The 12,921-nt window shown below is 44.0% G+C and overlaps 1 protein-coding gene across 2 annotated transcripts in view; it reads left to right on the forward strand.

Annotated features, from left to right (window-relative positions):
* The window catches only part of TNKS2 (tankyrase 2), a 691,336-nt gene that overhangs the window by 601,501 nt on the left and 76,914 nt on the right, over nucleotides 1-12,921 (forward strand). For both annotated transcript variants that reach the window (XM_086922459.1, XM_086922461.1), the window contains one exon: nucleotides 1,947-2,103. In XM_086922459.1, the coding sequence (XP_086778585.1) occupies nucleotides 1,947-2,103 (157 nt within the window). The remainder of the gene's footprint in view (nucleotides 1-1,946; nucleotides 2,104-12,921) is intronic.

A 12,921-nucleotide genomic window follows, 5' to 3' on the forward strand; every position in this document is an offset into this window, starting at 1 on the left:
TTATTATGCTATATTGCGAACTTGACTGGGTCCTTACGTTATTAATCACCTCCGCACATTGTGTCAGGGAGCTACAGGTTTTGTAAGCGCAGCCTCCTTATACCACCCTCTTCCCTGGCAGGTTTGTACATGGAACTTGGACATCCTTTATTTTGAAAAAGGTGATGTCATTCAGTGAGGTTCAGTTCATCACACGCCCAGCTTTCTTTTCTCTGCTACATCCCTATAAAGAGAAGGAGAGGATTCAATGGTTGGACCTCAAAAGAGCCCTCCTCTTCTGTATCAGTTGCATTAACGAGTACCAGAAGGATGACCAACTATTCATTGGATTCGCCTGTGCAAAGAAGGGAAGGGCAGTTATAAAAAATAAAAGGCTTTCAAGATGGATAGTCCTCTGTATCAAGACTTTGCTGTTTCTTGGCCAAAAAGGAGTCACCTAAGTGCCTTTTGACTCATTCCACTAGAACCAAAGCCACCACTCCGACTTTAGCTAGGTGTGTTTTGGTGCTGGACATCTGACAAGCTGCTATGTGGTGTCTGTCCAAACCTTTACCAGACACTACTGTACAAATTCCTAAGAACGTAGGTTAGGAAATTTTGCCTGTTCGGTAATGCATTACTTTTACTTTCTGGTGTAACATCCCCATCTGACTCGCCACCTTTTACAGGGTACTGCTTTATCTATTCAAAAGGTGGGGAATCTGCTGTGAGAAGTAGCCATAAGAAGAATAAGTTATTGACTTTTGGCAACTCGGTTTCTTGTGGATACCCTTTCTATCTGCATATTCTTCACCTCCCCACCCTCCTCCTCGTTCTGTGGAGTGGACTTCTGATAGTCCTAAAGTTCCATTTTTGATTTAGCACACTGTCCAATTTCTGATTTGTCAGTCGCTCCATCTTGGATTGTGCCGAATTCGCCTTGTAAACCGACTAAAGCACACCAGGATGGTGCCAACATGCAACTTTGTGTTGTCACATCTGGAGATGGAGTGAATATCCACCAGAAAGCATTACTGAAAGTAAGTTTCTTTGTGTTCTCACCTAGTAATGAGTAATAGCTCTGTAAGTTATTAGCTTGACTGATACAACATTACATTTTGAGACCTGTAGCAATCAGGATTTGGTATAATTTCATTTTCTAATTTTAAAGCATGTCATAAGTTTTAATGCATTTTTTTTTATTTTTCTTAGCCTGCACCTGAACACATATTGCATGCCTCTAAAGTCAGATGCACATTCAAAATGTCATGATATGTGAAAAGATATCCTTAAGGTTTACCATGCAGCTGTTTGAAATAGTTTATCAAAGATGTACTGTAAATGTCATGTTTACTATGAAACTGCAAATAGTTATTTACCGGGACACTATAAAGTACAGCACAATACAGGAGTAAGGTATTTTAATATTCCTTTAAATGACCATGTACCTAATTTGTAATTCAGAGATCTGCAGCTGAGCTGGTCTATTTTTTAGAAGTTGTTTCATTAGTCTTTAATTAATTTCCAAGTGAAATCTTCAACTTCATCTTGGTCGCAAACAGAATAGTATAGCCAGGTTCCGGCTGCATATTAGATTGGAGAGAACCGCCTTTGGTGCAGGGCAGCCTGTCACGCGTCTATTGATGCAGGATCGATCCTTGAAGTGTTGGAACACGTGCAAGGAGACACTTTCTTATTTATTTATTTTGTTTTTTCTTTTCTTGTCCACTTTGTAAGCAAGTCTAGGCTGCATTTATGTTGTGGAAATAGCCATGGATGTTCAAGAAATTTGGTCAAAAAAGACCTTGTCTTGGAAATAACCTGTTTATTTAATTTCAATGACCTTTGCAAATGGCAAAAAGGCAGCAGTTTGTTAAATGATGTTGCATGTACCTGAAAATAACTAGTCAATGTTGGTTTCCCATCTATTTTGACTTATTTTAATTTACTTTTTTCCTGAAATACAGGCAGTTGCACTACTGTCGTGTGACCTTGGGTAAATCTTTCCTGCAGTTCAGTGCAATGAAAATGGCCCATTCTCCTCCAGGCCATCATTCAGTAACTGGCCGCCCTAGCGTAAATGGACTGGCATTGGCAGAGTATGTTATCTACAGAGGGGAGCAGGTACAATTATTTTCTGTTTAAATGTCTGCATCATACTTACTGACATTTTTGTTGTCATTTTCTTCACAAGAAGAATTGATTGCAATGCATGCTCTAGTTAACGCTTCCAAAGTCAATTTATGTAGACTCCTCTAGATTTGCGTGCTTTGCATAATTCTGCCATCTGGGTGGGTGCGAAAGTGTTATACTACTTAAAAGAATTTGCTGTTTGTTGGGTGTCAACTTGGGTAGAGGCTGAGTATGACTTCTTGTTAGACCTGTCAGCCCTAGAGTGGTCTTACCCCGTTTTTTGACCTTTTCGCCTTATTTTTGCCACCCTCTTTTTGTTGGACCTAGGCCTCTGGGCACCTTACCACTGCCATCAGTGATGAGGTGCCGGTTCTCACTCCTAATAACATGGCTGCCACAGGCCCCTGCTACTGCGGAGTGGCCATTGAACACACACGCACTAGTAGTTAGGAGCAGGCTGGGACATCCTGATACTGTATCTTTGCTGTCCCTCCTTGTTGTCCCATAGACCAACATGTGGAAGCTCCTGGAATCTCTCAGCCGAAGGAGGAGTTATGCTTTGCCGCCTTTACAGGAGGGTCACCTGACCTAGGGGTATAAGAAAGAAGGAGGAAAACCTGACTAGTCAGCTGGGGCACCACTCGACCTGGGGGAACCTCTGCCGGAGTATAGGCGGTTAGGCCTAGGGGGGAACGTACATTACTGGCCCTGCTGTACCCAAGTTAGCTGAGGGACTCTGCCATCCTGCTGATCTTGCCCAGTGAGGGGCAAGCCCAGGGGGCCAACTCCAGTGTGCTGCAGGGAACCATCCTGCCCTTTTATGCCTGCCAACTCAACCCCTTCTTTCCCTGTAACCTGTAACAGAGCCCTGCCATCCCTCCCCCTCAAGAGAGGCACTGCGCCCACCAAGCACTGTACTGAAGAAAGGGACTGCCTGCTGTGAGCACTGCTAATGGGAATCATGAGGTAATAAGCGCTGTGCCCACCAACCGCTTTAATGATAGAACTGTTCCCCTTAAGCGCTAGACGGTGATAACTTGCTGCTCTCCTGCTAAGTGCTGTGTTATTCGAGCGCTAAATTGCCTAGATCACCGCCGCAGCCCAGGACTTGGTTGCACTGCTGCTGGGCCCGTGCATGCTGTGACTCCCTAAGCGCTGGGGTAGGTTGTGGTTAATGCCCCCAGTACCTGCCATCTAGCGCTGTGCCAGGAAGCACGCTATCTGCCCCAATCACCGCCGCAGCCCCGGTACCTGTGATCTAGCACTGTGCTTGTAGGAGCACTATCTGCAGAAATCGCCGCCGCGACCTCAGGGTCACTGGAAGAGGGAGTGCTGTACGCTAGGAGTGCTGTACGCTAGGAGTGCTGGGTGCCCCAGGAGCGTGAAGGAAACTGCGCGCATGGCGCCATGCTGAAGGAGTAGAGGTGCTGCTCGAGATCCCCACTGTGGCCCCCGAAGCCTGGGAGGGCCGCCGCGGTAGTAAGGAAGGCCGCACTAGGCCCAAGAGCGCTCCCTCAAGGCCGACATCATCGGCCGTGTCTAGTTGCAGGCGCGGCCCCATTGGTTCCTGTGGTCGCTCCCACTGGAAGCCGCCATCCTATTGACTCCTGCTCCCGACCCCTTGAAGCCATGCAGCTATTGGCTGAGGCTGCCGCGCCCCCCCCCCCCCTAGGGCCAGGTCCTCATCGGTTCCCGGGCCGGCGCAGGCATCGGAAGGCCCGGGACCGAGTCTGAGCGCCAGCGAGGGGGCTCCGTGAAGTGCGGGAGCCCCCCCTGCCTCTCCCAGCCCGACCGAGAGAGTGTGGAGGGCCGGAGGAGAGACTAAGAGCAGCGTGGGCCTACCCGAGGCCTACAACACAAGGTAAACCCCCTGGGGGAGGGCGGAAATACTGCTGGGGAAGCGGGCTGCCGAGGAGCCACATTGAATCAGAGGGGAAGCCCCGTGACCGTCCCTCCACTCAGGAGACTGCAACTGGGCCCCGAAGGCCCCAATTAACCCCTTCTCCTCCTGGAACTGCTGGGGGTTCGGCCCACAATTGAACCCCGGAACTGTATATGCCAGCCTGAGTACTACTATCATCCCTATGCCTCAAATGGTTAATGTTGTTCATATATTACCCACCAAAGTTGTGTTCAATGTGTAGCTAACACTCCTGGCTACCTAATGATCTTTGCCTTATTGAAGATGCACACGAGTGATGATGCTTCCATGAAGTTACATGAGATATGTTGCCTATATTACTCCCAGGAAATGTGTTGAGGTTATATACATGCCTATGATGTGTTATTTGAATGATCCCCATGCACAGGAAACGTTTTGATGTTATATCCAGATCCACGAAATGTTGCATTTGATGACCATGCCTATAAGAGAAGTTGCCTATGATGTCCCTGAATACTGAAAGCAGTAATTTTGATGGGATTTATGTTTGAGGTAGGATTACTCGATCTGCCTAGTATATAAGAAAAGTTACTTACCTGAACCTAAGAGATTACATAAAGAGTCTTGATTTAAACAGCAACCTGGTGTGGTGTCAATTTAATGCGTGTACATTCTGGAGTCAGTGCGAGTGTGTGCTTTACACATTGCCTTCGGGTGCCTTCCTGCCTCGGGCCAAGCTACCGTGTCGGAATTGGTGACCCCAGTTCTAACACTTCTACTGTAAGCCCACAGTGCTACAGTATGTGACTATCATTTTGTATTCTTTTTGTCGCCATTGGGTGTGGCGGTACACCATGGGAGCTCAGCTTCTGAGAAAAACACCTAAAGACCAGTAACAAATAAAGAACAGCTGTAAAAGGATTCGAAGAATCATGGATCTCGATGCTGGATCGAAGTTCTTTTTGGGGGGAATGGGGCAGGGTAGGGGGGGATTTCACTGGGTAAGTTCAATGCAGTCTAAAAAAATTATTGATAGAAGGTAGGGTCCCTGAGATTCCTAGATGCATCTTAGAGTATGAGCCCAGTCTTCAGTTTTTGCCCAATCTGCCGTCAGAAGTTCCCTTCAACAACGGAGTATTCAGTATATATATTCTGTTTGCTGAGGGACCTTAAATCCAACTACTATGATTGTTACCCTTTCGAATTCAAAACTCTTTCCACAAGGACAAGGTAGTCTTTGCTCTCTGAGAAGCCGAGGACAAAGCAGCATTATCAGAACTTCAAAGCTCTCTATCGATGGATGACTTTCTCTGAAGAAAACGTTGAGGCTGAGGAATGGGCTAACACCAGAAGGACCTAGATATTGCAATCATGCACCCAGGAGTAACTTCATATTACAAGAAAGACTGTAATTCTACAGGCCCCCTTCCCAAAAAAGTGCAGGAGCTGATGAGACAAGGCATCCTAACTGCCTGTGAAACTCTTGGAAGCCAAAGTATTTTTCAGCAAAAAGAAATACCTGCAAAAGTCCTCAACGCCAAAGAGCTTGATACTCTTCCCTTGCTACGGGATCTAAAGAAAACATCACCCGTAAGGAGTTGCCAGAAGTAGTCAACTCCACTTCAAAGGATGTTTAAGCTACAAGAGGGAAGGAGGGGTGCGCACTCTCGTAGGAAAGTTCCAGGGCAAGAAAACCTCTGACATTGAAACACAAGAAAAAAGCAATTGAGATTGTGCCCTGAAAGAAATACAACACTGGAGCATGCTCACTGAACTTCCTAGTGCCTATGGAGGTACCCCTGTTCGATGGAAAAGACTATCTGGCTGTTAAAGATGTAAAAGATCTCTACTTCCTGGTTTCGATTCACCCTTCACACAGAACATACCTCAGGGTTGTGTTAAGAGGAGTTTATTACCAGTCCAACATGTTTTGTACTTTTGGCATAAAATCGCCACCACATGTTTACCAAGACTCTGGCAGTGGTTGCAGCCCACAACAGGAGACAGTCTATATGTATCCCAATCTAGACACTGACTGGTAAAGGCGAGCATATTCAATCAACACGAAGATAACTTAGTATGAGTAGTCAACCTACTTCTCCAACTAGGGTTCACCATAAACTGGAAAAGATCTTCCCTCACTCCAGAGATGAAGAAAACCTTCCTGGAACATAGCTCGATACCCTGAAAGCAAACATGTTTCCAACTTTAAAAAGAGTGCAAGCATTACTAGAAATGGCTCACCTTTACCACAAGTCTTGGTCTCTGAAGGTGTGGACAGTGATTAAACTGTTGGGTATGCTGGCCTCTTGTATACAATTTTCCCTGAATACAAGGTTATTCTTAAAGCCCTTTCAAGACTGGCTGCACAAACAGTGGTCACAAATGTCTGGAAAATGGGAGGATCTAGTGATTGTTACTGAGAAGGAGAGCTAAGAGGTAGACCAGTGAGAATATGTTGAAGGGAACTTTTTTGACTCACAAGTAAGACAGCCTATCATAAGAGATGCCTCACATATGGGCTGAGATGTACACGTGGCGTTGGACAGCTGAGAGTGAGAGGGCTATGATTGAACCATTAGGCAATCAATCATATCAATTACCTGCAAAGTAAAACTATTTTCCTAGCACGAAGGGCATTCCAAAATCAGATCAAGAGAAAGAAAGTACAAATCACAAGACGCATTCCTCCATAGCAGGCATTGTTTCTGGCCTCTGAGTTATGCTGACTCTCACTTACAGGGGGTCAGGAAATTGTCTGTGGTGGCAGGCTGGACGATTCCAGTCAGCCCGCACACTAGAGGACTAGCAGGGCTAGTCTGGGTGCCTGTCGCAATACATTTGATACTGGCATCAGTATAGATTTATTGAGATGAGGTGTTTCAAACCAAACACCATTATTTTCAGTGCAGCCATTAGGAGGCTGGGTAACTCGTAATGACCAATGCCCAGTTAATGTCCATAAAACGGCTGCCTGATCACTTGCAATATGTACGTAGCAATGGAACTAGACATCACGGGCTTATGTGCTCATGCAGGTGGGCCATCACATATAATGCACCCTGCCTTAGGGCTCTAATGCCCGCTGTAGGGGTGACTGAGATATAGTATATAGAGTGGACCTTGGGATGGCTCACAGTGAGTGTGCCATGTCGTGTTTTCAAAAAGGTTTTCACCATTTCACGCAGCCTACAATGGCAGTCTGCATGCAGTTTTAGTGTTGATCCCTTAGGATTGCATAAAACATTCTGCAGCCCTTGGGGGCCCTCTTTAGTACCTATGCCCTAGGTACCAGGGGCGCCATTTATTAGGGACTCTAAGGAGGGCTAAAGTCCTTGCCAATTGGGTTACAAATAAACATATACCTTGTTTTAAGGGAAAGAGCACTGGCACTGGGGGCCTGGTTATCAGGGGCCCAGTGCACTTTCAGTCAAAAAGCATCAGTATTAGGGCAAAACGTGGGGTGACCATGTCAAAAAGGGCATTCACAGTAGGGGGGATGGGGGTTTGGGGGGTGATGTTTCACCCATATCATTGAGAACTGAAATTGTTGGCCTGGCATAGCATAATGTGGCCATCTAAAAATACCACACAAAACACTTGACTCCATTAGTAAAGAATGTAGACCTTCCTCGAGAAAGTGCCACACCTTATGTTGGAAGAAAGAACTCACATATGGTGTGAGAAAAAACATTTTCTTCCACTACTTTGAAACCGTCAAATAGCTAACATGTTTTAGTGGCCTGCAAATTAGCATATGGATCATTAAGAGTTTGTCAGTGATTACAGCATTAGAGGCGTACACAAACATATTTTTGGTATTTCACTAATCAACGGTTAATAGAAGCAGAACAAAATGCTTTTTTCCCTATGTACAGTTTCAACTCCACTGTAAACCCTTAACCTAGTATTGGGTGGTCTGATGATGCCACAATTTGAGCCCATAAACCAAGCTGCACTTAAGTTTCTCAATGTAAAACAGCATTCCTTGTAGCCTTCACATGACTCAGGATAGTAAATGAACTACAAGCACTCCCTGCACATAATACCACTACATAATCTATGTATAACATATAAATCTAGAAGACTTCACACTACAAAAGAAACCAGTTACTTACTTGTATTTATGGTTTTGCCGCTTAAAAGTCTTCTAGATTCACTTGTGATCCTCCCCAATATAGGAGGGCTTTGGAGATTTAAAAAGAAATTGAAAATGGTGATCATGTTCTAGGGCATTGTGGGCTCAGTGCTGACGTCCTATTTGGGCTCAAAAACCACCAAAGGTAGGAATTTATTTTTAGTATAACACTTGCAGTCCCACACACTAGATAGCGGAATTATAGACAGCAAGTGAATATAGAAGATCTTCAACCTCCAAAACCATAATATTTCTGATTGATACCTCTAACCACAAATTCTCACCTTAGAATACTCAAATGTCAGACTGAAGCTGGAAACGTACCTCCAGCAAATCTCCTAGGTGGCACTGTGCGACTTTGCATTGGTCCATTACCACCTAGAACTGACGGAGTGGAGCCACAAATAAGCACCACCCTAGTGCACTGATGAGTTTCTTTATTTCTGCACCTTCTGATGTGGAGCCAGGGCTCTGCTCAGCTCTCAATTTCAGTAGCCTCCCTACAACTTCCAAACTTAGTCCATTGTTAGAGGAAGAGATGTCCCCTCCTGAAATGATAGGTTTCAAACCATGCCATTACTGTAGGAAGTAGATTGGACCTGTATGGGATGTCTCTGGTGCTTGGCTCACAACACGTCTCGAAATTGTGCAACAAATGTGCTCTCATGCACCCGGCGACGATCCAGGCCTGGGAAGTGACGTTTTTCATTTTGGAACATAAGTAGTAGTCACGGCCCACGTCGTGGAAATCCCACTTTTTTTCGCACTCCCTCTGTTCCAGTGGAAGTAACCCTCTTCTGATGAAGGCTGTGGGTTGGTCTAGGCCCTCCTCATTTAACTGTGACAAAACAGTCCCCACACTATGCTCTGAAGCGTCTGTCTGAAAGATAAACTCTTTTGAGAAGTTGGGTGCCAGGAGCACGGGTGCCATACACATGGCAGTTTTCAGGGCCTCATAAGCTTTCTGACAGGTGTCAGTCCAAATCACTCTCTTTGGCTGCTTCCTGGAAGTCAGCTGTGTCAAGGGTGCAACAATGCTGCCATACCCCTTGACAAACCATCTGTAATTTCTTTTTGGGGAGTGTTCAAAGTTTATTGTGTGATTACTTAAAAGCATTACAATTTACAAAAAGATAAAATATCATGAAATGCTCAACAAAAACAGTCACTGAACCATAACAATCAATGTTCACGAGGCAGTGCCAGATAACATATGGTTAAAAAAATACCAACAGTATAAAATGTGATCCACAAATGGGTCTTGGGCTAAACTGCTGACTGCTGTACCGCTGTGAGAGTTCTTCTAGTATCATATTAGTGCTTCCTAACCAGACATGGATGTCTTTCTGAGTGCCTTACAGCCTTATAAGAATTCTTGAACAGCAGCCATCGGCATTCGCTTCTTAGTGGAGCATAGTCGGCACAGTTAATCTGAAGGTGTTCCAGTGACTCAAGCCATGTATTTAAAGTGCTAAAGTGCCTAGAAGAATTGGGCTTGTAAAGTGTAAGCTACCACAATGATACTTATGTCTATCTGTACTTGAAAACTTTAAAACAGGAAGTTCAGTGCGTTTGGAAGTTGATAAAAATATTGGTCATAAGTTTTATCCACTTTAAAAATTGTGCCTGGGACCCTTGCTTGTGTGAATGTATAAAGAGAAACAGAATTTGGGCCATGCCCCGTTCCTGAAGCTATTCTATCTTTCCGTTTTCTCTAAGTCTGCTTGCTGCAGAAGTATCCTTAATTCCGCAAAATATTTTACGCCCCGGCAGGACAAAATGATTGAGGAACCTTCCATCCAGCTTATCACAGCTTGCCTGCATGTACCGATGTTCGACTTATTAAAAATGGATTTTAAAAGCAGTTTCCTCAAATCCTTTATCTCCAGGGCATGTGCATAACAAGTTAGTTATTGTTTCGTTAGCGTAGCCACATAATCGACAGTGTGCTGCTTGGTCTTTACTTTTCCACGATGGCTGTAGGTCCTTTGAGTCGTGCATTCCTAACAGATGATGAATAAAGCTCTTTTTTATCTCAATGCTGACATGCACTGATAGATGAGCTTGAGGCTTTATATGAGTGTAGGAATTAATCACTGTCCATGCATGACGTCGTTTGGACAATGTTGTTTTGTCTTCCGAGAGAGATTTTTTCTTTGCTGATTCATTGCTGGATTTGTTTGAGTTCGCCTGATCTACCCTGCTATCCCATGCTTGTTTGATATCGAGTTCGTTCAAGGATTTTCTTAAATAGGCTACCCATATATTAGATGTTTCTTGATCCAGCTGGCCTTTGATCTCTTCCCAGCATAAACTGTTCAATGTGCCGGGCTCGGATGATTTAAATTTATGGCAGAGCTTCGCAAAGGAATTCATGCCCTGGAATTTCTGATTCTGGAGGCCGAATTCCAGCCGTACCTGTGCGGGGGATGCGGACTTGGGGAGATTAAAAACAGCCTTATAGACCTTTGTCTTGAGCTTGTTTAATAATTCTTACTCCTTTCCACACCATGTCTCTAGACCATATGACAGGGTGGGTAGGGTTTGAGCTGCCATCACTTTTAAAAGATGGTTGTGGGCCGGGCAGCCCCGTTTTTAATTCAGTAGTCTGTAGGCGAAGATTAACCATTGGGCTTTAGCTCTTAAGTCCATTTTTTGTTCTTATGTGAAGTTCCCCGCCCCAGTTTTACACCAAGATATTTGTAAGATGCTTGCTCTTCAACTAGCACCCCTTTAACATACCATTTAAACTTAGATTTTTTGGGGTCCACTTGGCGGACCACCTTGGTTTTCTTTTTATTCAACTCAAGGTTTTCCTGGTCCAGGTAAACTGCTAGGTTGTTAATTGCTCGTTGCAGGCCAATCGGAGTTTGACTCAACATCACAATTTCGTCTGCGTACTGTAAAAAGGGAATTTGTTCTTTGGCCAAATTTAGCGGGTGACACTTGGCCGATTGCATGTGTTTAGTTATGTCCGCGAGAAACAAATTGAATAGGCTTGGAGCCAGGAGCAGCCTTGTTTTAGGCTGTGCTCTGTTTTTATGCTGGCTGTTATTCTACTCCCATCGCCTAATTTTACTCTTGCCCAGGTTTCGCTATATAGAGTGATCATTGCTTCCAGTAATTTACTCAGTAACCCCCAGGTTTTTTGTTTTTCCCAAAGTTGGTTTCTGGTTACTCTATAGAACGCTGAATTCAGGTCGATAAAGCACACATATAGTAAAAAAATAATTTTTTGCTGCTTTTTCAATGAAGCGTGCCAGAATTGCCAGGTTTGTGGCTGTTCACATTCCAGGCCGGAAGCCTGTTTGAAACTTTGGAATTATGTTCTTTTCGTCTATCCAGTCTTGAAGATGAACTAAGAGACATTGATGCGTATAGTTTAGCCTCCACATCGATCAAGGGTATGAATATGTAATTTTCTGGCTTACCTTGGTTTCCTTGTTTAAATATAAGATGAATTATGTTCCCTTTCCAAGAATTGGGGACCTTATTCTGGCTATAGATGTAGTTAAAGAGGGGCGCAAGATGGTCTGCCCAAAAATCTGGAGCTTGCTTGAAAAGTGCTTTGGGGAGCCTGTTTGGTCCCACTGCCCCCTCCGTTTTAAGATTTTTTATTATTCCTCTTAATTGTTTGGTGTCTGTTAGGTTGTTTTGTTCGTTGGTACTTATCTCTTGTTCTTTTTCATTGCATTCTTCCTGAGGCTGGGGAGTGGTTTTGTTCTGCTTTAAAGATCTGTCCAGTGGGTGTTTCTGAAACCACTGTCACTTTGGCACACTTGTTGTGACCTACCTTGTCGTACATGTTTTGTACGTGTTGTGTCCAGGTCTCTTCACTAATTCCTGCTTCTTTCCAGAGTCTTGGTCCCTTGGTCAATTTATTTATGATTCCCCAGAATTCCCTGCTATTTGGCAATTTGCTTACCCACAGTAATTTTTTCCAGATGTTTTTTTTGTACTCTTTTTTTGCATCCCTTAATTTTTTCTTGTAGGTTTTTTGCATTTCCTTGAGATTACCATTGTCTCTTTTTTTTCCAATTCTTGCTGCCACTGCTTGAAGTCTCATCTCTCTCGTGATCCTTCTTTTTTGATCTCAGTTCAATATTAAACCATGGCTCCCCCCTTGTTTCTATTTTCTTTTGGCGTCCGGGAATGACTGGAAATTTTTTGATAAGAACTTGGCCCAAGTGTTCCCAGTTTTTTAGAAAATCTTGTTTCTCTGTCCTGTCTGATTGTATCCATTATTAGCTTCGTGTCTGATCCTCGCCACTTCAATCTCCTGAAATTATACTTTTTTAGATATTGTAGTAAGGATTTTAATTTTTGTACCTGTGCCAGTTTGATAATTTTCATGATATGCGGGAAGTGGTCACTTTCTAGGCGTGGGCAAACTTGAAATGAATCTATTATTGGGATGAGGTTACTGCTGGTGATTGTGAAGTCTATGGTTGACTGACTTTTTCCGTTCAAGTGCATGATGGCCGCTGGTCTATTTCCGGTTATGTTGCCATTCAGGATAGTCAGTACCTTTATCAGGTTCATTAGTGTTAGGGATTTTTCCTTCTGCTTTTTTTCCGGATGGATATGGACATTAACTAATATTAGTTGCCAATTTGAAGAATTAGAGTGAAGCTTACCAGTAAGTTTTAAAATTTGCAATCAATTTTCTCCGGCAACTAGTTCTTCTGTTAGCCAGCCATATTTTACTGTTGCGTAAGTTGATAGTCCTCCTCTAGGATGCCGGAAGTTTGAACATTTTTCTGCGAGAATATGATGTTCTATATATCCC

This window comes from Lissotriton vulgaris, chromosome 5 (genome assembly GCF_964263255.1).
Source record: "Lissotriton vulgaris chromosome 5, aLisVul1.2, whole genome shotgun sequence".
Classification (NCBI taxonomy): domain Eukaryota; kingdom Metazoa; phylum Chordata; class Amphibia; order Caudata; family Salamandridae; genus Lissotriton; species Lissotriton vulgaris.